General features: G+C 50.9%; 1 protein-coding gene and 1 long non-coding RNA gene across 2 annotated transcripts in view; one reads left to right on the top strand and one right to left on the bottom strand.

Annotated features, from left to right (window-relative positions):
- LTF (lactotransferrin) overlaps positions 1 to 7,555 on the bottom strand; it is a 30,102-nt gene extending 22,547 nt beyond the window's left edge. Inside the window, 4 exon segments of the mRNA NM_001024862.1 lie at positions 33 to 215; positions 509 to 617; positions 3,482 to 3,645; positions 7,513 to 7,555. Of these exon segments, the coding sequence (NP_001020033.1) occupies positions 33 to 215; positions 509 to 617; positions 3,482 to 3,645; positions 7,513 to 7,555 (499 nt within the window).
- Positions 209 to 20,191, top strand: LOC132658189 (uncharacterized). The gene is made up of 3 exons (XR_009597454.1): positions 209 to 761; positions 6,493 to 6,713; positions 18,245 to 20,191. It is a non-coding gene; the product is annotated as an uncharacterized LOC132658189 (long non-coding RNA).
- The last annotated feature ends 3,702 nt before the right edge of the window (positions 20,192 to 23,893 follow it).

Raw genomic sequence — 23,893 nt, 5'->3', positions numbered from 1 at the left:
CCTGAGATCACCAGAGCCCCCACATGTCTTACCTCCCTGGAGGGGCTCGGCCGACTCTGTCCAGCTCAAGAACGGGCGAAGGATTCCCATAGGGATGTTCCACCCAGCGGACCTACCAAGGCCCATGTGGCAGGACTTCTGGCCTTGCAGCTGGTCCAGCTGAAAGTTGCTGCCCTTCTTCACGACAGCCACAGCATAATAGTGGGTTTGGGGAGCTGCAGAAAAGGTAGAGAGAATCGAGAGCTCTTAGCCTGGACCAGAGAGAGAGAGAAACAGCCGTCCCTGAACGAGCCCCTCGTGGGAAGGGGAATTCCATCTGGTCACTGCAGCCCAGAGCCTCTGCTTCCCCAGTGGGTCGGTCACCGGCCTAAAGAGCCCAGGGACATCATTCCCTGGACGTGTGACACTGTCTGAGACCTCAGCTCTGTGCCTTGTCCACTCTGACCCCACAGAGCCCAGGGCCCAGGTCCAGGCCACCTCAACTTCTGGGTCCCCAGGGAGAACTCACACTTTTCTGTCCCATAGATCTCTGCCGCTACTGGCCGCAGTTTGTAGGGGTCCAGGCCCGCCTCAAACACCATGCCACTATCCAGGGTCACAGCATCCGCCTTTTTTCCCTGAAACCACAGGCCAAACCAGCTTCAGGAGAAAACCTACCCTAAGCCGGGCAAGTGAACCTCAGGATGTCAGAAGGCTCCATGGCTGGAAGGATCTTCCAGACGGTCAGCTTCCAGTCACGTCCCACTGAGTTGCTGTGAGAGGTGGGTAACGGGCTCCAGCCCCTTTTCTGTAACTCCTGAGGTCGCCAGATGGCCGCTTTTTCCCAAGACATGCCTCAGATCACTCAGAGATGGCATCCTTCACCGTCTTTTATATTATAAACTTTGGGGATGGACATATAGTACACACTGCTATATCTTAAGTGGATAATCAACAAGGACCTACTGTGCAGCACAGGGAACTCTGCTCAATGTTATATAGCAGCCTGGATGGGAGGAGTTTGGGGGAGAGTGGACACCTGTATGTGTACGGCTGAGTCCCTTCGCTGTTCACCTGAGACTACCATAACACTGTCAATCAGCTATATCCCAACACAAAATTAAAAGTTCAGTAAAACAAAAGTTCTAGATGCTTCCCGCCTCCCGTTTTTCCTCTATATTTCTTTTAAGTTTTTATTTTTATTGAATACAAATGTTAACTATTAGTATATCTTAAAGTTATCATCATCATAAACCATGTTCATCCTCTTTGGCATATGACTTCACCTCTGCTTACTTATTTCTCATATTTGCAGCCTGGTAGAAATAATATTTTCTGGACTGCTTTATTCATCTAAAACTGCCTACATTTTCTCCTGTAGCAGCTTTCTTGATTGTATTGACTTCATGATATTATATCATAATGTGGCTGTTTTATAATTTATTAAGCTAAATTTGAAACATTCCCTCCAATGTTCACCACCTGGGTTCCTTCTAACTTTTTGCTGTTAAAATTATACTTGCATGGGCAGCTTTGTCCTCTTAGCTTTTTCCCCTTCTGATGACCTGTTGCCTTGGGATAGGCATCTGAGGGCGGTATCACCCAGACAATGGGCATTTTTTCTTCAAGGCCTTGGCCATCGTTGTCATCCTGCTTTCCAGATAATTCCTTTCCAATCTGGAATGCCACCTACCATGAGGACCAGTTTCATTATAGAACCACCAGTGTGAGAGGCTTTCATTTTATTAAGTGCTATCACTTAGAAAATTCAAGTGCTAACAAATTGCTTAGATTTGTATGTCTCTTGATTATTCTGGGGAACATTTCATAGTATTTTTATTAATACTACCTCCATCTCCCCATATTGTTTTTCTTATGTGATCTTACATTTCTTATCAGTTGAATTAGCTCCTTATAGAATACAGTCACTTGTCAGAGCTGGTGCATATTCACTCCAGTGCTTTCTAAAGTTTCTTTTTAATTGGAGGATAATTGCTTTACAATGCTGTCAAATGTTTTGCTTAAATGTTTTTAATGGCTATGAATTAAAATTTTTAATCATTCATTTTACTTCATGATTTGGTTCATTGCTTTTTTAAAGCTAAGAGACTTCTCTTCCCTCTATGGTTCTGCTAATGAATCTGCCTCTCTAGGTTTTCGATAATACACATTTTATTTTTAAGCATTTAATCTATCTCTGTTTTGGTGTATGGTATGTAGTTGCTGTTGCGTAGCCACTCAGTTGTGTCCAACTCTCTGTGATCCCATTGACTGGAGCCCACCAGGCTCCTCTGCCCATGGGATTTCCCAGGCAAGAATACTGGAGTGGGGTGCCATTTCCTCCTCCAGGGGATCTTCCCGACCCAGCGATCGAATCCACACCTTCTACACTGGTGGATGGATTCCTTACCACAGAATCACCAGGGAAGTCTGTGGTGTGTGGTGCTGATTTCAAATGGGGCTCTAATTAAAAAGGCAGATTTTTAGGTCTTATTCACAGATATGGAACAAGCTGGAATAGGGCCTACAAATCTGCATTTTAAGCCAGCAGGAAATGCTGGTGTTGTTTGTCCACAGGCCATAGTTGTAAACTAACAGTCTAAAATATTATTCAAACTAGACTTTTTCCCTTAAGTACTGTTCCAATAAGCCTAGATATTAATAGGAACTTTACACACATTATTACCTACTTTGTGCTAAAGTCATATACACATTACCATGGTGCATGGCAGACACACAACATATTTGCCAAACAAATGAATAAAACTGGTTGCAATAGATTTTACATCTGAAAAAAAAAAGCAAAAGGAATCTGAAGTTATGCACAAGTCAGGACTCCCTTCCCTTTCTCTGTCTGCTAACGTCTTAGACAAGTGTCTTTCCAGTGCGGCCTGGCAGGCTGTGCCCCAGCATGTGATGTGCTGACTATGATGGGCTCAGCTTTTTTCTCTGCAAGTTCAGAGGTAATCTCTCTGGAGATTTTCCCTTAGAGTCACCTTGACTTTTGCCAGTGTTACCTAATCACCCAATACAACTGCTTCTGTGATATCATTGTGTGTTAGTGGCGGGTTAGTCACTCAGTCATGTTCAACTCTTTGCAACAACATGGACTGTAGCCTGCCAGGCTCTTCTGTCCATGGGATTCTCCAGGCAAGAATACTGGAGTGTGTTGCCATTTCCTTCTCCAGGGGATCTTCCCAACCCAGGGATCGAACCCAGGTCTCCTGCACTGCAGGCAGATTCTTTACCGTCTGAGCCACCATCATTGCACTGTCATTATTCTCGGTTTCCGTGGTGATGTCAGTTTCCCTACAGATGGTTTTCAAATTTAGAATGGCAATGTCTGCTTCCAAAATGGCGTTGTGTCCTAGGAGAGAGGACAGCTCCCAACTTACAGGCACTCAGGAAGAAGAGCAGAGAGGGCAGGGCGAGCTCATTTTCCATGGCAATTGGATCCTTTCCCTTTCAGTCTGGTCCCACCCAACCTACGGCCTGGACTCACCGCGATGGCCCGGATACATTCCAGGGCAGAGGTCCTCCTCACACAGGTGATAGAGGGAGCACCCAGCTTCCTCATCCTCCTCTGCCATTGGTAGCATTTGGACCCCTCCGGCGGTGAGATGGCACACCATCGAACGTTTTTCCTCGGGGCAGCCAGACACAGTCCTGGGAGAAAGAGGCCAAGGAGTGAGGGTTCTATCACTGTCCGTGGAAAGGACAGCCTTGCCCTCTCAAGGAGTGGCCCTCCCCTTCCCTCTCCATTCTGTGCCTAAGTCAGGCCACTCTCCTCCGATGGAGGTGTTTCGCTAGCCTAATGACCACTCCATGCTGGCCAGAGGGCTGTGACCCTCAACAAATCTGAGGAGATGATCAGAGCCTCTGGAATCGTTTCCCTCCTCTGACTGACATACTTCTCACCCCTGACAAAAAACCAGCAATGCCCCCTTGCATCAGCTAAGGGAGTTCTTCCACCTGCTTTGTTCCCCTGGAACCTAGGAGGTAGGCAGGGGAGGAAGTGTCGCGTCTGTCTTTCTGGTGTGGAAGCTGACTCTTGAGCATGGCTGAGTGACAGTCTGCTCAGCAGTGGCAATGTCCAGCCTGGAATCTGGGTCCCTCTAGGTTGTTGAGGCTTCAGACATCTCCCCAGACATCCTCCCCAGAGGATGCTAAGGGAATGAAGGAAAATACACCCCACCCCTTGTCGGGAGGTGAGCTGCAGTAGGTGTTGTACCAAATGGGTCAGTGTGCCTGAGTTACACCATCCACCACTGCACCGAAGACAGGACTCTCAAGGAGGGAAGGAAATGTTCTTAAACTGATTTACCGCAATGGTTGTACCACTTGGTAAAGTTACTAAAAACCACTGAATTGTATAGTTTGATGAGGTGAATTTCATAAGTAAAATATACATCAGTAAAACTGCTACAAAAAAAAAAAAAAAAAGCCTCTTGGTTGCAAAAGCCACTCCTCTTTTGGATGTGATTTGGTGGGGAAGGGAGCTGCATTCAGCTCTCTGCCACCTCCTATTCATAAGCACCCCCTGCACCCTCCAGGGTATTGAGACACCTGGCGAGGATGTGGCTGCCACACCCTTCCCCCCAACACCAGCCACCGTCCCAGGGAAATTTCTAGGGGTGTAATCTACCCTGGGAAGCCTTCCTGGATCTGTCCTGAAGTGAGAATCTGCACTATCCGATTTAGCCACTGGGATCCAGCAGGGTTTCCTGGATGCCCTCTGTATACAGGGCACTTGCAGAGGAACATGCAAGCAGATGGCAGCAGCCATCTCATCGGGAGAGGCAAAAAGCCCCCAAGGATGCAACCAAGAATGATGAATGCTCTAGAAGAGAACAAGTGCCAAGCCAGGTGTGATGTCCCCACGACCTCAGCCAGTGACTGGGGCGGGGAGGCAACCCAAGAAGTGGGCGCAATGGGCCACGCGCTCAGAGACGGTTGCAAGGCCCATCTGTGCCAGGTCTTTACTCGGCCGCTCATGTGTTCCGTTCCCCCTCCATCCACCCAATCGCTTTTTACTGAGTTTTGCTGATATCCACGTTTCCTAGGTTAGAAAATTGTGGCTTTAACTTATGGCTTGCCCAAGGTTTCACAACTAATAAGTCTGGATCCAGAATTGGAACCTAGGCAGTCAGACACCAAGCCCCCTGCCTATGTAGGCTGACTGGTTAGAGACGGGGTGCCGTGGAGATGGTAGAGGGTTTGGGGGCAGGTCATGGAAAGCCTCCAGTGCTGGTCCTAGAAGGTCTCATTCAGAAGCCATGGAGCGGCGGCTCACAGCAGGGCAGAGACAGGTGGGCTGAAACCTGGAAACCAGGCAGAAAAGGGAGTCGAGAGGAGGGCGCACAGCAGAAATCAGGAGTTGGGGGTCACAAGATGGAAGCTGAGGGTGAAAGGAGAGAGCAAAACGAAGACCATGTGTCAAGCTGGAGGGGAAGGCATGAACAGGGGCAGGAATAGGGAACCAGGGGACGAGCTTGTGTGCTCCCTTGGGAGGGGTGAACCAGGAAACTAAAGCGCCACTGAGAGGTTTTCTGAGATGCCCCCCAAACACCAGCGCTGGGTGCAGAACGCAGCGCTCTGCTCCTCCCCTCCACAGCTCCCAGTAGCCAGCTCTGAAGCTGCCTGTCTCTCTCAAGACAAAACGCTCTGAGGCAGATCTAGGTCTGGCCCTTCCAGTATCCCCAGCCCCGCCCCTGATCTGTCTCAGTCACTCACATGCTGCCCACTTGAGCCTGGATGGCACCCTCCTGAAAGGACACATGCTCAGATTCCTTCTGTGTGGACACACAGTGCCCCTCTCTCAAAGGCAGGGGCTGGGCTGGAGTTTCTCTTCTCGCCCCATCCAGCCTCTTCCTGCCACAACACCCATGCGGAGCAGGGCAGGAACCCCCCAGGCCAGTGGCCGCCCCTTCCACTGGGTAGGACTAGGGATTCAGTGATACTTTGGGACGTTGGCCACCATCCCATGGAAGGTAGGATTTACACTGCAGACCTCAGTGGGAGTCAAGACAACCAAAGATTCAAGTGAAAATGGAACCCAGTGATGCGACTCTGAGCCAGGTCCCAGACCACAGCCCATGAACACTTCTAGGAAAGCAAGGCTTCCTGCCCCTCCGGCCTCTCCTAGGTGGCCCCGACCCTGTGCTACGGGCCCAGCAGGCCACGGGTCAGAAGGAAGGGTAGTCATGAGCTGGTGGTCCTGGCCAGTCCAGTCCTGCCTTAGAGGAGAGAGAAATAATCCACACTCCTGGGGAGGAAGAGATGGTTGGATTGCATCACCGACTCAAGGGCCATGAGTCTGGGCCAACTCCAGGAGATACCAAAGGACAGGGGGTGCCTGGCGTGCTGCAGTCGATGGGATTGCAGAGAGTTGGACATGCCTGAGTGACTGAACAACAACATGGGAAGGAAAATGGAGAAGAGGACCAGAAAAGACAGGGATAGGTTAGGGAGCAAAAGCTCCCGGTTATCCTCTAAACACCTCTCTTCATCCAGGAAGCTCCCAGCCGGGAGTAGATGCCGGAGGACAGAAGGAGGCTGCACTGCGCTGCTGGCGGGGCAGGCTGCAGGGGGCGACACCTGGGCTTTCAGCCGAGCCCTGCACACACCCCGTCTCACCGCTGACACTCTCCAGCCCCTGCGGCCACTGTCAGGACTCTCCCCCTTCACTGCTGGAAGCCCGGCCCTCACATGTACATCACTAATGTCCAGCACAGGTGAGTGAGCACTCCAGGGATCAGTTCAGATACTTGGTGGTGGGGGGGTGGGGCGGTGCGGTCAGAAGGAACGGTGGTTTAGTCCCTTCTGCTTAGTCCCCTTCTAGTCCAGGCACATTAAAAACCAGGCACCAGGCACTTCTCTCGCACCCTCTGACAGAAGGGGCCCAGCAGCAGGCTCTGTGCCCCCCCACCCCTGCCCCTTTGCAGTGGGAGGGCTTGTGTGCGCCTCCATCTACCAGGGCAGGCGGCCCTGCGCCCTCCTCGCAGCCCTGTGGAAAAAGGGTTGAGCCATTTTTCAGTGAAGCTGAGGTTCAGAAAGACTGTCGCTTGCCCAAGTTACACAGTCCTTGCAGGAGCTGGGACCCCATCTGCAGTCTCCTGAGTGTCTTGGGCAAGTCACTCGCACTCTCCGAATCTCATTACCACCCCCGCCTCCCTCTGTATACTCTTGTCACCAGTGCTATGGATAGGACAGAAGGGACAGGGACCGGGAAAGACCCTTAGGGGAGCTCGGCAGCTCTGGGCACGGACCCCGCCGGCTTCTCGGAACCCAGCGCCGGGCTCCTCCCCAGGCGAGTGGGCGGGATCCGCTCCGCTCCCGGGCGCGTCCTCTGCGGCAGGTGCCCGTGCCAAACTGCCTGCTGCGGGGGACAAGGAGGCCCACACGGCGGGGAGCCAGGACCCAGACGCCTACACTGAGGGGTGAGGGGACTGGGATGCTCCCACAGCGGGGCGTGGGGACCGGGACACCTACCTGGAGGGGCATGCCCCCGCCCCCACCCATACCTGCACTCACCAAGGGCTCCAAGGGACAGCAGGGCGGGGACGAAGAGCTTCATGTCTGGGGTCCTGGGGCGACTCCGGAACGAAGGCTCTGCCACCTGCGCTCGTTCTGCGTCCCTTTATCCAGTGCCCGGTGGCCTCACGAGGTTTGCCCCGCCCTGTGGTCCTATAAGCGCCCCAGGCCTCCCTCCTCCCCCGTCCCGAGGTCTGCTAGTTCCTAGAGGGGAAGAACTGGGGGAAGGGGGAGGTGGGGGCTGAGACCGAGGGAGCGGGAAAGGTGTCCGGGCGGGGCTTGGCGCTCGGGGAGAGGATACCCAACCCACATCCACCTCTCAAGTACCCCCAGCGCTGCCTAGCTGGGGGATGCTCTTTCTTTCCCACTTGTCCGAAGCCCCTCGGGAGTGGCAGTCCCTGAGTTTTGTCCCCTCTCTGGTCTCAGTGCCTTCTAGAGATCGGCACCTAGAGCAGGGGTCCTAAGGTGAATCTTTGTGGATCAGCTTGACTGTACAGATGGTATCTAAAGTGCTTGGGAACCAGTTAAGGCAGACGGAGACCCTTGCGTCTGCACGCAGCAGCCAGCCTGGAGTTTTGAAAGAAGGCCCGCTGCCTGGCCCGGGGTCCACGGCAGCCTGGTCCAGCTGGCTGAGGCAATATGCTGCCCAGAGTCTGACCCAGACTGCCCCTGGGGCCCTCCTGAGACCTAATACAGCTCTCAGAAAACAGAACCAGAGGCCTAAGTGCCCAAAGGCTCTCCTGGTCCCTCATTTGCCAATGAAAAGGATATCCTACCACTTGTTTTGTTTTGTGGCAATCTGAGGTGGGAGATAGGAACCTCATTTTGATAAATGTCCTATTTTGTCCTCAGTACACAGGCTGACCCTGTTTCAGGAAGCTGGTTTTCAATTGTAAAGCTAGAACTCTGCTCTGCATCCTCGAAATACACTCCCTTGAAGCACAATGACTCCCACGCAGGGGTCTCCAGTGCAGCCCTGCTTATCATTCACTGATTGCAAACAAACTAAACGTCCATCAAGGGGTGGGGGCAGGACTTCCCGGGCGCTTCCAATGCAGCATGTGCAGGTTCAAACCCACTTGGGGGAACTAAGATCCCATGTGCTGTGAGGTGTGGCCAAAATAAAAAAAAAAAAAAAAAGAGGGGGGTGTCACATAGAACATGATGCTCTGAAACACACTGGGGACCCAGAGAGAAAGGGCCACCATGCAAGTACTGATGAGCACTTAGCTCCAGGAGATACTAAGTGAAGAAGTCAGATCCTAACAGTGAGAGAAATTCCCTACGTGGGTTAGTCTGGACAGTATGTTATTCTGAAATCTATCTGTCCTGAAAACCTGGCCTTGATTCTTTGCTTAGACTACTGAGTACACAAAGGGTTTCCAGGGGCAGAGGGGCAATACCTCGGGAGACGGCCCTGTTGGGGGTGGATATGCAGTGGGCGGCACTTGGCGCCATGGCGAAGCAGAGCCAGCCCATTTTGGAGGCCCTCGAGGAGGCTGTGGGGCCCCTCTATCCTGGGCATGGATCCTGCCAAGGCACATGAGTGGAGTCTGACTAGGGACCCCGCTTGCTGGGCACAGGAGTTGGATCCAAGGTTCAGTGGGAGGATCACCAGTCAGGTTTTGGGGTGACAGATCCAGGGTCTCTCATGGTTTGGAAACACAGTGTTGCAACATTAAAAGTTGCTTTCATCAATAACTGCAATAAGCCATTACAAAAATAATGAAGTAACACAAAATTGACTAATTCTCAGGAGTGCTGAAGCATCTTTGTACCTTAATTAGCAACTTGGCTTTGCCCTTCCGTGATTATAAAAGAATTAAGACATGTCACAACCCAGGTCTGTATCTCCAAGTGCAAATTAGAAAAAGGATGGGTTGGGAGGTCAGATGCCTGATGTCTGATAGAGTTGGCAGGAACACAGAGAACCTGGGGCCACAGCTGAGAGGCAGAGCTGAGGGACTGCCCTGGAGGCAGGATTGGGGTAAGCAGACTGTTTTCATGCTGTGTCTTCAAGGAATGTCCCAGCCTCAGGCCAGCAGAACAGCCCCCAAGGCCATCTGAAGCTGACAAAGGAGGTGGGGCTGCCCAGAAGACAATGTTCCACTGATCTGTTATCAACATTCATTCATTCGTTCACTCATCCAAGCCAGAACTGGTGGGTGCCAAGAGGGACACAGAGAAGAGGGGGTCCCATCCTGGCCCTAAGGAGCTGATGGCACACAGGGAGTGGGGTGGGCACAGGCCACTGGGAAGAGGCAAGGCAGCATAAATAGAGTGAGCGAGGGAGCCGAAGGAAGGCCATTTGACCGGTTTGCATCATCAGGAGCCCATAAGGCTTTGAAGAAGAGCATTTGACCTAGGTACCTGAAGGAAAGGATACCTATCTACAAAGAGAACTTCAGGTAGAGGAAATAGCCAGGTAAAGGCTTGAGAACATGGATTCAGTGACCTCAATGGACAACCAAAAGTTGCCCTAGACTTTCCGACCTGGAACGCATTGAAGGAGGATTCACAAAATCATGTCCTCCATCCTGAGCTCCACGTCAGGTGTCTATCTGCCCCTTGCTGCGTGTCCTGCAGGCACTACAGTCAATGCATCAAAAATAGATCTCCTCTGCTCCCTCAAGCCCCACATTTCCTCTCATACCTCCCACTACTTCCCACCAAATGAAGAGCCTTGGGGTCATCCTCAAGTCCTCTGGTCAAAGAGCCCTGTGTGTGTGCTGGGCACTTAATGATTAACATTGGTTGAATGAATGAGTGAGGAGGAGGGACAGTTCAGTTCAGTCGCTCAGTCATGTCTGACTCTTTGCAGCCCCGTGAACCGCAGCATACCAGTCCTCCCTGTCCATCACCAACTCCCAGAGTCCATCCAAACCCATGTCCATTGAGTCAGTGATGCCATCCAGCCATCTCATCCTCTGTCGTCCCCTTCTCCTCCTGCCCCCAATCCCTCCCAGCATCACGGTCTTTTCCAATGAGTCAGCTCTTCACATGCATGGCCAAAGTATTGGAGTTTCAGCTTTAGCATCAGTCCTTCCAATGAACACCCAGGATCTCCTTTAGGATGGACTGGTTGGACCTCCTTGCAGTCCAAGGGACTCTCAAGAGTCTTCTCCAACACTGCAGTTCAAAAGCATCAATTCTTCAGCACTCAGCTTTCTTTGTAGTCTAACTCTCACATCCATACATGACCACAGGAAAAACCATAGCCATGACTAGATGGACCTTTGTTGGCAAAGTAATGTCTCTGCTTTTTAATATGCTGTCTAGGTTGGTCATAGCTTTCCTTCTAAGGAGTAAGTGTCTTTTAATTTCATGGCTGCAATCACCTTTGGAGCCCAGAAAAATAAAGTCAGCCACTGTTTCCCCATCTACTTGCCATGAAGTGATGGGACCAGATGCCATGATCTTAGTTTTCTGAACGTTGAGCTTTAAGCCAACTTTTTCACTCTTTCACTTTCATCAAGAGGCTCTTTAGTGGGAATATTCTTGGTGGGAATATTTATACCATGGAAATTAGCGAATTCTAGATGTCAGGTCATCTTTCCCTCCAAGAGAGCCAGCTGACAGCACACCTCTGCCTGTGCTTGTCATTATTTGGAGGAACGCAGTGCCCATTGTTGTAAAGGGTGTGTAAGGGGTGGAGGGGAGGGGGAGTGTCATCCTAGCAGGGAGAAGATAATAGTGCTTAGCAGTTAGATGGCACCTTGTCCTCCAAACAGCACCATCAGTTACCTTGTCTCCTGTGGCTCTAACAGAAACTCTGAGTTAAGAAAGTCACTGCTCTAAAATGAGGGAAGCTGAGGGTCGCCTGTGGTCACGCAGTGAGTGAAAGACGGAGACCAAATTGCTAACCCCGTGTCTCCCATTAGGCCCACAGCCAGGAACACTTTCTACCACTCAGCCAGAACTTTCTGAGAGCTCGAGATATGAGACCAAGGCCCAGGGATGGCCTCTGCCCTCGATCTCAGTGGTGGTATTGGACCCTCCTGTGCACCATGAGTTTGGGTAGGCTCCAGGAGTTGGTGATGGACAGGGAAGCCTGGCATGCCGCAGTCCACGGGGTCACAAAGAGTTGGACACGACTGAGCGACTGAACTGAACTGTGGACCAGGCACTGTCAGCCCCTTCACACATCAGCACCGTGATTGCCTTATTGGTCTTCCTTCCATACGTGGGGACTCTGGCAAAGCAGCTAGCTCATCCACCATCCAGCTAGAAATCTGTCACTAATCCCTGCCCCCTGCCCCATGACCTCTTTTGGTTTGATCGTTCCTGTGCTGACCACCTTAAAGAGAGAACACAAAGAAAGCAAGAATGAGCAAGAGACGGAGGGAGAGCTCCCTGCTTTCCGGCCAGTGCGATGACCGATATTTCAGATCAGGTCTTCGCGCTGGGCCCTTGCACAGAGCCCAGGGTCCCTGGGAGCCTGTGGACGTGCCTGTGGGTGCTGGGGGGTCATCAGGAGGAGGAGGGAGCTCAGAAGGGCAGTGGGCAGGAAAACCGGGCCTCTGTTAACTAATACGTTGTATTGCCAATTGTTGCCCAATTCACAGAGAACCCACAGAGACAAAGAGTTTCTATTTCTGTGCACAGACCTCTTCCTCCTCCTCCCTGCCCCTCGTCATAATCAGGACCTTGGTCAGCATGGACCCTCTCCTCTCAGGGCCAAGCCCTCCCGGGGCGGACACCCCACAGACCTGCTGAACAGTCTCCCCAGAGTCAAAGGGGCAATGGAAACACCCCAGGTTTACCCAGCCCCAAGGTTTCAATGTTGGCACCCCACACCCCTGGCAACAATCGGATTCCACGAGCATCTAACTGAGGTGAGAATGTGCAGCATGCCAGGCCCAGGGAGAGTCTCCCAGGAAGGTGCCAGTCAATGGCAGCCTGCAGGAAACTGGGGGCTGGCCCCTGGCCAGCCACGCAAATTTCTTCCCAGAAGGAATGAGCCCCTTGCCCAGGGAAACCCCCAAGCAGGAAGCACCTGAACCCTGGGGGCCCTTCTGCTGCTCCCTCCCCATTCGGGCAGGGAGGGGGCCTGCTCTCTGGCCTTACGCAAGTCAGCACAGGAGGCCTCTGTGTCTGCCGCCTGCATCCCATAGCGAGAGATTAGGATGGCCTTCACCAAGAAGCAGCTGGAGATGCACACTCAGAGAAGTGAGATCCTCCCTCCCCAGCTCCTCCAGGCTGGGAGTGCCTAGCGCCCAGACCACTGCTCTACCCAGGCTTCCCTTCCTCATCCCTCCATTCATTTCTTCCCTGGACAGCCTAGCATGCTGGAGGGCATGGGGGAGATGCGGTTAGAAACTCAAGAGGTGGGCTTGGACGTGGGGTTCCCACCTGCTCCAGCCTAAACTGCCACCTGGTCCTGGGCCATCTCTCAACCTGCCTAAGCCTCAGTTTCCCCAGGTGTAAAAAAAAAAATAAATAAGAGGGACACAGATAATATCAGTTCCTGAAGTGGGCAGAGCTCAGACCTGATGTCTGAGATGTTTATAAAGGCTCAGTACAGGCGAGGTATTGTCCATATTTACAGACATTCAGCAGCCCCGGCCACGTGGGGCTTGGCTAAGCAGAGGGTAACAAGGGAGGTAGAAATGGCCTCTGGGGGCACCAGGCCCAGCGGGAGGGGCTGTGTGTGCTGAGAGGTGCACACACAGGTGTCACAGGGAGCCTTGGCAGACACGGGCACAGCCCACCTAGGGTGCGCCCAGGTGCGCCATTTTCTAGAGTGTTCAGTCCTACCTTGCCCTGCTCTCTGCCCCTTCTCCACATCTCTGTCTCTAACCCCCGCCTCCTCTCCTCCCCCTCTCACGTTCTGTCTCTCCTCGGCTTCTTTCTCCATGTCTAGCTCTGTCTCTCGCCCTTTCCCTCCTGAAACGCATTTGTCCTGGATGCCCTGCTGCCTGGATCCTGCTGCGACCCTGGCTGAGCTTCCTTCTACCCCAGTCATCGCAATTACTAACTCATCTCTGGCATCCCCTACCCCACCTCCCCGATGCTGAGCTCTGGGGGAAAGAGTCTGTGGCTGCAACCAGAAGTAGAACTATCACAAACCCGGGGCCCTTTTGGAGCTGCTTGCCGGAGAGCTGTGGCCTTTATCCTACAAGCATGTCTTACTCCGGAAATGACAGTCTCCCAAGGTCGCTCCACAGGGCACCAGCCCAGGGCGGGTGGGGTGGGGGTGGGGGGTAGCAAGATGCCTCCTCTTTGTCACCCACCCAAGACTGATCTTGATTGACCCTGAGCAAAATCTTCCCTCAGTGAGAGTTAATTTCCAAAAAATGCATTTGAGAAAAGACTCTTGAAGTTCAGCCATCTGGTTGACCCTCTTGAAAACAGAGCTGACCCCCTGCAGCTGTGGTGTTTGTCGGGGATTTGGAGGAATCTGAGGGGAGGGGGCTGGGGGCTAGAGAGCAAGGGCTCTGAACCAATAGCAGTGTTGCCCATGGTGGCCCCATTTGTAAAGGACACTCAGCGATCAAAGGGCTTCTCTGCTTGTCTTTCCTGCCCCTTCTCTGTACACTTCCCTTCCCCATGGTCTTCTCTTCACTCCAGTCTGGCAGGGCTGGGCTCAGGTTCTCAGTCTCACAGGGTTAACATACTGGTGTGTCTTTTGATTCCCCTTCTCCTTCATCCATAACGTGTGATCTAGGGCCCAACTGCACCCGGCCTTTCTTCATTCTGCCCACAGATTCCTTTCTATCCTGTGGTCACACGATGGCCCTGGACTCCTGACCTTTCCCCTGCCTCTCGACTCCCCGCTGCAGTCTGTGCCGGAAAGAATCAATCTTTCAGAAGCACAGAGCTAATAGCCGTCCAAGGCATCTCCGCTTGACCCCATTTCCTGTCCCTGCACTCTGTCCCTGAAGAATCTCATCCTTCTTCCCCCTTGGGAGGTGCTGAAACCTCCCAGAACCCTACTGCCCATCCAGGTCTCATCCCAGCCGTGACCCAGACAACTCTGTCTGAAGTCCCACCAGAACCCCAAAGCAGCACACCCAGCTTCCAGTGCTGGCCCACGATGGTAAGACACATCTCTCCTTATCCCTCCCCCACCCCCGGCCAACCCCCGCTAATACAGCTTAAACCCTGGAAATGATAGAAACGGCAGCTTAAACGGCACAGATGAATCATCTCATAGTTGTAAAAGCAGAGGCTGCAGTCAGACTCAGAGGCTCCAGGACACCTGGCTGTGCCCCTCCTGGAGGCCCCAGGGAGCCCGCTTCCTGGCTTTTCCCACTTCCTTGGCTCCGCCTCACTTCCCCTTCTGTTTCCATCATCATAGCCCAGTCTCTCCCTCTGACTCTCCTGCCTCTGTCTTATAAAAACCCTTATGATGCCAGTGGGCCCACTAGGGTAAAAAACATCTCAAGATCTATAATTTAATCATATCTGCAAAGTCCCTTTTGTCACCTGAGGTAACATATTTACAGGTTCTAAGAATTAGGACGTGTACATCTTTGGGGTCCATACTCAACCTATCAGACCAGTATATAATGATAAGCTGTGTGTATGATATAATACCTAGAGCAACCACTAGGTAAACTATACAAAGAGATATACTCAAAACACTACAGATAAATCAGGATGGAGTTCTAAAAAATGTTTAGACAACCTACGATTATATTAGGCGAAAGAAAACAGTGAAAATGTCAAAACAGGGAAAACAAACAAAAAGCAAAAATAAAATGACAGGCTTAAGTCTAATATACCAATAATTACATCAAATATAAATAACTTAACTATCCCAATTAAGAGGCTTCCCTGGTGGCTCAGACAGTAAAGAATCTGCCAGCAATGCAGGAGACCAGGGTTCAATCCCTGGGTTAGGAAGATCTCCTGGAGAAGGAAATGGCAATCCACGCCAATATTCTTGCCTGGGAAATCCCATGGACAGAGGAGCCTGGCAGGCTACAGTCCACGGGGTTGTAAAGAGCTGAACATGACTAAGCAACTAACACACACACATCCCAGTTAAAAGGCAGATTGGAGTAGTGCTTTGAAAAAATAATCTTGTATTGACTGCTTACAAGAAACTCACTAAACTATATAACATCATAGCTAAGCTGAAAGTAAAAGCATGGAAAAAATATATACCATATAAACAGTAATAAAAAAAAAAAAGAAAGTGTGGCTATATTAATATCAGATAAAGTCAAATCAGAGTAAAGAACATTTTTACAGGCAGCAAGAAATATTGCATAATGATGAGTCTACACATCAAGACATCACAACAATCCTAAACGTGTATGCACCAAAACACAGAGCTCTAGAAATGAAAAGAGAGGGACTTCCCCCATGGTCCAGTGGCTAGGACCCTGCATTCCCAATGCAGCGGGTCCAGGTTCAATCCCTGGTCAGGGAACTAGATCCCACATGCTTCAACTAAAGATCCTGCATGTTGCAACAAAAACCCAGCACAGACACACAAATTTTTTTTTTTAAGAAATGAAAAGAGAAACAGATAAATTTATAATTATAGCCAGAAGTATCAAACTTCTTTTGCAACAACTGATAGAACAAGGAGATAGCAAATCAGCAATGTATAAGGACCAACCCAACAGCACCATCAACCAAGATCTAATCAACATTTGTGGAACACTGCCCAACAGCAGAATACACATTCTCCTCCAGTGCCCACAGAGCATTTACCAAGACAGACTACATCCTGGAACACAAACCAAACCTCAACCCTTTTAAAAGAATTTAAACTGTACGAAATGTGTTTGATCACAACTAAATCAAACTAGAAGTCAAGAACAAAGAGATAGGAACACCTTCAAACATTTGGAAACCAAGTATCATACTTCTAAATAATCAATGGATCAAAGAGTCAAAAATGGGGAGCTTGAGTTCTTCCCAAACAACAGTGAAGTCATGATTTTGAGTAAGAACCCAGTTAGTTTTAAAGCAAGCAGCCAAGCCAAGTTTTTGAGTAACACAGGTGTGTATGTTCAGATATAGGGGGAAACACACACAGAATGGGAACCCATTATTCCTTGGGGACCCCCCATGAAATGAGATCACTTTCTCTGGCTCTCACCTCCCCCATGTCTTTCCCTTCCCCTCTCATACTGTCCTGGAAAGGGCTTCCTTTGAATCACATGGCTCTTTTGATTTGGCTACAGTCAACTAACTTAAACTGTGGATCACTTACTCAAGCTGGCCGAGTACTCTTTTTTTTTTCTTAATTAATTAAAAAAAAAATCTCTCTCATACAGGAAAGTGTAAAAACATAAATGTAGAGCTCAATAAATTATCCCAAAAAGAAAACGTATGTAACCACCACTCAGGTCTAAAAAGAAAGCACTGCCAATGTTCAGAAGTCCCCTTACACCCCACTCAAACAAACACCCTCTCTCTTATCCCCAAAGTTAAAGCTACTCTCCTAATTTTTAACACTCTAGTTTACTTTTGCCTGCGTTTGAAGTGAAGTGAAGTCACTCAGTCATGTCCAACTCTTTGTGACCCCATAGATAGCAGCCTGCCAGGCTCCTCTGTCCATGGGATTTTCCAGGCAATAGTCCTGGAGTAGGTTGCCATTTCCTTCTTTGCCTGCGTTTGAGCTTTATGTAAATCACACAGGATGTATTCTTTTTTTTTCTGATTCCTTTCAGTCAACATTTATGTTAGCAAGATCATCCTTTTTTTTCAACTTTCTGAATCTTATTCATTTCCTAATAATTGCGAGTATTACAAATACAATCTGTTTTTGAACATTATCCTTATATCTGGCAACCTCATTGAATTCACTTATGAATTCTCAGGCACCCCCAGCAGCTTCTGTGGCTCACCTTGGCATTTCTAATCTGTCTCCTAACCATCTATTTCCTGACTCTCAGGCCCTACCTCTGCTCCACATCCTCTCTCTGATGCCTCCAGAGCTCTCTGAGCTACAAGGGAAGCTTTCCCAGTGTCCACGTGACCACTTGGCCACTTCCCCAGGAACAGAGGATCACTACATTGGTGACTAAGGACAGGTGATGTGCCACGGAGAGTACCAGGGACTGAGAGTGAGTCCAGGGCCAGCTAGTTCTGAACCATCCTTCCCTGGTCATCTGGGAAGAGGCACATTGATGAGAAAGCAGCAGCGGGATGCTGCACGGATGCCAGAGGCCGAGATGAGGGCTTAAAGGTGGCAGATGACTTGTAGAATGGAGAACTGGTAGCAAAGCCTGGGGACCTGCTACACAAAGCAGAACTTGGTGGCTATTTGGAAATGGAAGAAAGAGTCAGGGAAGTGAGCAATTTCCAGGATATTTGGAAATATTCTGGCACACAGTTGCTCCTATGAAATAACCTGACCAAAAAAAAAAAAAAGAAAATCAGACATTCTCAGACCTGAATGTTTCCTTTGATGCTATTTTACAAATGGGGTCTCTAACCCCAGAGCCCTGTACCTGCCCTGGTAGGTCTAGGTAAAATCTGGCTTCCTGACTCCTTGCACTAAGGGAAGAGGGGAGCTGTCTCCTTCAGTTGAAGGAGCATCTATTGTGGTCCGGGCGCTTGTCAAGGGCTGAGGTCACAAGTGTCAGTCAGACCTGGTCCCAGCCCCCGAAGACAACAGACAAGTATGTGAGCAGGCAGTTACCATCAATAATCAGGGAGAGAGATGAGACAGCTTCATCTGGGGTGCAGCAGCAGGGAAGTGGCAAGACAAGCTGAACTCTAGGTGTGATTTACAGGTGGACATGATGGGATTTGCTTACATCTCCAGGGGATATGGAGTGTGAAGATCAGGAGTGGAAGAGGACAACACCGAGGTGCCTGGCCTGAGAAGCTAAAGGATGGACTTGCATTAACTGAAATGGGGAAGACCATGGATGGGACAGACTGGGAGCAGGCAGAACAGACTGGGAGTAGCTGGACCAGAAGTTCCATCCTGGGCACCATCGTACTGACAGACCCTTGGACCTCCAGGTGGATTGTGAGTGAGGAAGCTCCCTGACTTGCAGCTGCCCAGAGTATGCTGATCCGACAAGGGCCAAAGGCAGAGAGGTGTGGAGCTTTATTTAAAACTATTTTTTGGACCATGGATCCAGCATCAGGGGCTCATGAAACACTCGGTATCGTGTTGATGGCTCATTCTTACATGTTGGGAGTCTGGGACAACTTCCCTAATGGCCCCCTTGAGCTCCCCCTGACTGTTCCGCCCCTGCCCTACCCTCGCCTGCAACAGTGGAGTGCAGACTGTCTCCCATTCAAGCCTTTGGCTCACCGTGCTGTTCCATGCATGTGGGTGCCTTCCTTGCACAGGGACTCAGTGGCGTTGAAGTGTTTCTCCGCACGGTCCACACCTAGCACAGAGCCTGCCTCTGGGAGATTCAGGACTAACCCTGCTTGGTAATGACTGTTGACCACATCATGGCCTCTCCCAGAGCGAGACAGAAGGAAATGTCCACCCTGGCTGCAGGGAGAACAATGGGCACATTCACAAGCCCCCAAAGGGTTTCTGTGCGTTTCTGAACAATGTTTACTCATTGTTTTACAGGCTGCTCTGTGTTGCCCAGACTCCAGGGCACTAAAGGATTTATTGAGATCAGATTTGGGCAGTGATCCATAAGATGTGAGAATTAAACCAATGAATTAAACTCAAGAAGCCTTGAGGAGGAGAGCACGGCTTCCTCACCCGGGGCTTCTGCCCCAGGGACGGCCTTGCTGGGGCTTTCTCCCCGGTGGGCCAGGCGGCCGATGCACACAGGACAGGAGCCCCAGACAGGGGGCACACCATAGCCAGGGGAGCTGCGCCCCACTCCGCGCCCTCTGCCACCGTCTATGGGAAGATGCTCCAGCTGGACTCTGCCCCACAGTGCTCACGGGCTGCCCCTGCCCTGATGCCTGCGGGCTCCCTTCCCCACTCAGATTCTCGGAGCCAACCCAGAGGGGTGGGATGGGGTGAGAGGCGGGAGGGAGGTTCAAGAGAGAGATGTATACCTATGACTGATTCATGTTGATGTATGGCAGAAACCAACACCATCTTGTAAAGCCATTATCCTCCAATTAAAAATAAACAAATATTAAATGGGGGGATTATAACTAAAAACGATTAAAATTAAATAAAAAATTCTCAGGGCCAGCCGAGTGCAGCCCCCTCCAGGAAGCCGAGCAGCTGCACCTGCGTCGCCTCTTCCTTCCTACGGCCCACCACCCTTCCCAGACCCCCCATCAGCAAGTGGCCCTAGCAAGGACCTTTTGCTTATGGAATCTATTGCGGGTAATTCTCACCAGTCTGGGTCAGCTAGTTTGCTCAGTCATGGGCTTAGTTTCTAGGAAACTGCTGGTCCTGAGATATGACTACAAAGCACAACTGAATTTTGTTTAAAACCCCACCAACGAACATATAAACAGGTACAACCCCCCCCTTGGAGACCCATTGGGCAGTATGAGTTGAAGCACAGTGCGCCCCATAACCAGGGCTGGGCTACAAAGTACTTACTAACTGGCTCTGGGAGGGTAGTTGTTTGATCCATTTCTTTTATGTTAAAGAGCAAGATGAAAGAGAAATGACTAGATGCATGATAGAACTTCAATTATTTGTCAATGATGTGAGCAACATCTTTCCTGAATCAGATATATAAGCATTTTCCAGTGCTGGAAAAAGATTTTGTCAATTTTTTGTGCTGTTTACAATGTTATAACTATAGAGAAGACACATGCATTAGTTTAATCTGCATTATGGGGCTTTTCTCTGCCACTTTCTTAAGTCTAACGCTGCTGCTGCTGCTAAGTCGCTTCAGTCGTGTCCAACTCTGTGCGACCCCATAGATGGCAGCCCGCCAGGCTCCCCCGTCCCTGGGATTCTCCAGGCAAGAACACTGGAGTGGGTTGCCATTTCCTTCTCCAATGCATGAAAGTGAAAAGTGAAAGTGAAGTCTCTCAGTGGTGTCCGACTCTTAGCGACCCCATGGACTGCAGCCCACCAGGCTCCTCCATCCATGGGATTTTCCAGGCAAGAGTACTGGAGTGGGGTGCCGCAAGTCTAACTCTAGACAATCACTAAAACACAACTGTCTATTAAGCCCTGATTTGTAGCATTTGCCAATTCCCAAGGTGACTGATTTCATATTATCAATGTGGATGGCCATCACTGAATTTGAAACAATCACAACATTGTTTGTTAATCTGCTATACTCCAAGACAAAGTAAAAAGGTTGAAACAGAAAAACAACTCTTTCGCTCAGATGGCAACCTGTGACAGTGGCTGAAGAGAGAAGGCGGAGAGAAGAACTTGCTAAGACATTTGAGTCGTGTCCAACTCTTTGCGACCCCATGGACCATAGGCTCCTCTGTCCAAAGGATTCTCCAGGCAGGAATACTGGAGTGGGTAGTCATTTCCTCCTCCAGGGATCTTCATGACTCACGGATTGAACCTGCATCTCTTAAGTCTCCTGCTTCGGCAACTGGCTTCTTTACCACCAGAGCCACCTGGGCGGCCCAGAGGGGAGAGGAAAGTGAAGTGAAAGTGTTAGTCACAGTCGTGTCTGACTCTTTGCGACCCCATGGACTGTAGCCCACCAGGCTCCTCTGTCCATGGGATTCTCCAGGGAAGAACACTGGAGTGGGTAGTCATTTCCTCCTCCAGGGGATCTTTCTGATCCAGGGAATGTCTCCTGGGTCTTCTGCATTGCAGGCAGATTCTTTACCATCTGAGCCACTGGGAAAGTCCAGGGGCGAGGAAGGGGAGGAATATTTGCAAATGGACAAAAGTTGTGGTTACTTGAGTTGCAGTGTGATGGAGCTGAGCTGGGCACAGGTTCTGGAGAAGTGAAGGGAGAGCAGGATGCGGGAGAGGGAGAGAAAAAGAAACAAGCATGCTTGGCAGACCCTGCCCAACCCCCGAGCGCAGCGCCGGCACTGTGTGCGCACAACTCGGATCCTCAGCCATTCTTGCCAGGTGGGTCCCCCCATCATTCTGCCCATCTCACAGATGAGGATGCCGAGGCCTGGGAGCAAGGTGACGCCAAAGCCCCTCTAGGCTGCCTCAGATCCCAGGGGCTGTGTGCTCTCCTCACCCCACCCCACCCCCACCCCCAGATCCCCTAGGAAACTCTGTGTCCCTGCTGGGAAGGCAGTGCCAAGAAGGGCCTGAATGTCCTGGCAGTATCCACCTTCCTCCCACACTGGCACTGAGCCTCCACACTCTGGAGGCCCCAGCACACTGCTGTTGATCACAATGAGCTGTGAACAACATATGAAGCTGGGACATCAAAGCGGTCCACAGGAGGAATAAGGAAACAACTGAATCATTGAGCGGAATGTTCCCAGCAAGGGCTGATACCTCCAGCTTCACAGTCTGTCTCACCTCCCGCTCCCACCCTGCCTGCCTCAGAGTGCAGCGGGGCAAGAACCTGCCACCCTGGGGCAGAGAGGCCAACTGTTCCATGCCCTCAGGGGCTGCTGAGCAAGCTCCAGACTGGAAAGAGTCTCCATGACCCCCAGGCCTGGCCCAAGGTCATGCTTCCTCCCCGGCCAGACCCCTGCTCTCCAGAGCCCATGCCAGCCCCCTGGAAGCCAGCCTTCCTCCTTTCTTTCTGTGGATTAAATTCTTGATCAGCCAACCTCAGTCCTGTGCTCAGCTGAAACAGGGATCTGGGAAGCTGGGAGCAGAGTTCAGGACTGCAAGCTGGCTGAGTCAGAGGCAGGCAGCCTGGAGGGTGACGACCAGGTTTGCTGGCTGGGCTCCAGGCTTTGATCCCCTGGGTTCCAGCCGTGCTCTGGGCCCACCCAGACCAGCCACAAGGGCTGCAAGACACTGTCCACTGGGGAGGGAAGCAGAGCTCTCCAAGCAAGCATGAGCAGGAATGGGGTGCAGGGCAAAGAAGGAAAACTGGTGGGAAGCAGGGAGCCGTGTCGCGCAGCATGTCCCCACAGCTCCTTCCTGTCCTTCCTGCTGCTGGCAGCGAGGGTCCACCATGGGCTTAATGTCAATCACTAAGGGGTGCTAAGGTCAGGGCAGAGTCTAGTGGGGGAGGGGTGTGGCTCTGAGGACTCACATGGCTCCTAAGGTGAGAAGGGGGCACCCTCAGAGGAGAGGACTACAGGAGGTACCTGTGCCCTAGGAAGCCGGCAAGCCACACCCTCCCTGTGTCCAGCCTCTTTACAGAACCCACTCATGCTGACTGGCACCTTGGCTCGCACGCATGTTGGCTGTCAAACTTGTAAAGTGGTTCTTCCTACATCATCTTCCACAAAGTTTTGTGTCAGGGTTCACTGCTGTGATGCTGGCCACTTGTAGCGTGTTCAGTTCAGTTCAGTCGCTCAGTCGTGTCTGACTCTTTGCGACCCCATGAATCGCAGCACACCAGGCCTCCCTGTCCATCACCAACTCCCAGAGTTCACTCAAACTCATGTCCATTGAGTCGGTGATGCCATCCAGCCATCTCATCCTCTGTCACCCCTTTTCCTCCTGCCCCCAATCCCTCCCAGCATCAGGGTCTTTTCCAATGAGTCAACTCTTCACATGAGGTGGCCAAAGTATTAGAGTTTCAGCTTCAGCATCAGTCCTTCTAATGAACACCCAGGACTGATCTCCTTTAGAATGGACTGGTTGGATCTCCTTGCAGTCCAAGGGACTCTCAAGAGTCTTCTCCAACACCACAGTTCAAAAGCATCAATTCTTTAGTGCTCAGCCTTCTCCACAGTCCAACTCTCACAGCCACACATGACCACTGGAAAAACCATACCCTTGACTAGATGGACCTTTGTTGGCAAAGTAATATCTCTGCTTTTCAATATGCTATCTAGGTTGGTCATAACTTTCCTTCCAAGGAGTAAGCGTCTTTTAATTTCATGGCTGCAGTCACCATCTGCAGTGATTTTGGAGCCCAGAAAAATAAAGTCTGACACTGTTTCCACTGTTTCCCCATCTATTTGCCATGAGGTGATAGGACCAGATGCCACGATCTTCGTTTTCTGAATGTTGAGCTTTAAGCCAACTTTTTCACTCTCCTCTTGCACTTTCATCAAGAAGCTTTTTAGTTCTTGTTCACTTTCTGCCATAAGGGTGGTGTCATCTGCATATCTGAGGTTATTGATATTTCTCCCAGCAATCTTGATTCCAGCTTGTGCTTCTTCCAGCCCAGCATTTCTCATGATGTACTCTGCATATAAGTTAAATAAGCAGGGTGACAATATTCAGCCTTGATGTACTCCTTTTCCTATTTGGAACCAGTCTGTTGTTCCATGTCCAGTTCTAACTGTTGCTTCCTGACCTGCACATAGGTTTCTCAAGAGGCAGGTCAGGTTAGCTGTGGCTAACATTGGCTGGTTGGGAACCAAGGCATCCTGGGCTCCAGGGAGGTGGGGATGGGGAGTTGGGGGCTGAGGCAGCGGACTGAGTTGAAGCTGGGAGGCGTCAGTGAGATAC

Source organism: Ovis aries, chromosome 19 (assembly GCF_016772045.2).
Source record: "Ovis aries strain OAR_USU_Benz2616 breed Rambouillet chromosome 19, ARS-UI_Ramb_v3.0, whole genome shotgun sequence".
NCBI classification, from domain to species: domain Eukaryota; kingdom Metazoa; phylum Chordata; class Mammalia; order Artiodactyla; family Bovidae; genus Ovis; species Ovis aries.
Note: the sequence above shows the minus strand (reverse complement) of the source record. Positions and strands in the feature narration are given on the sequence as shown.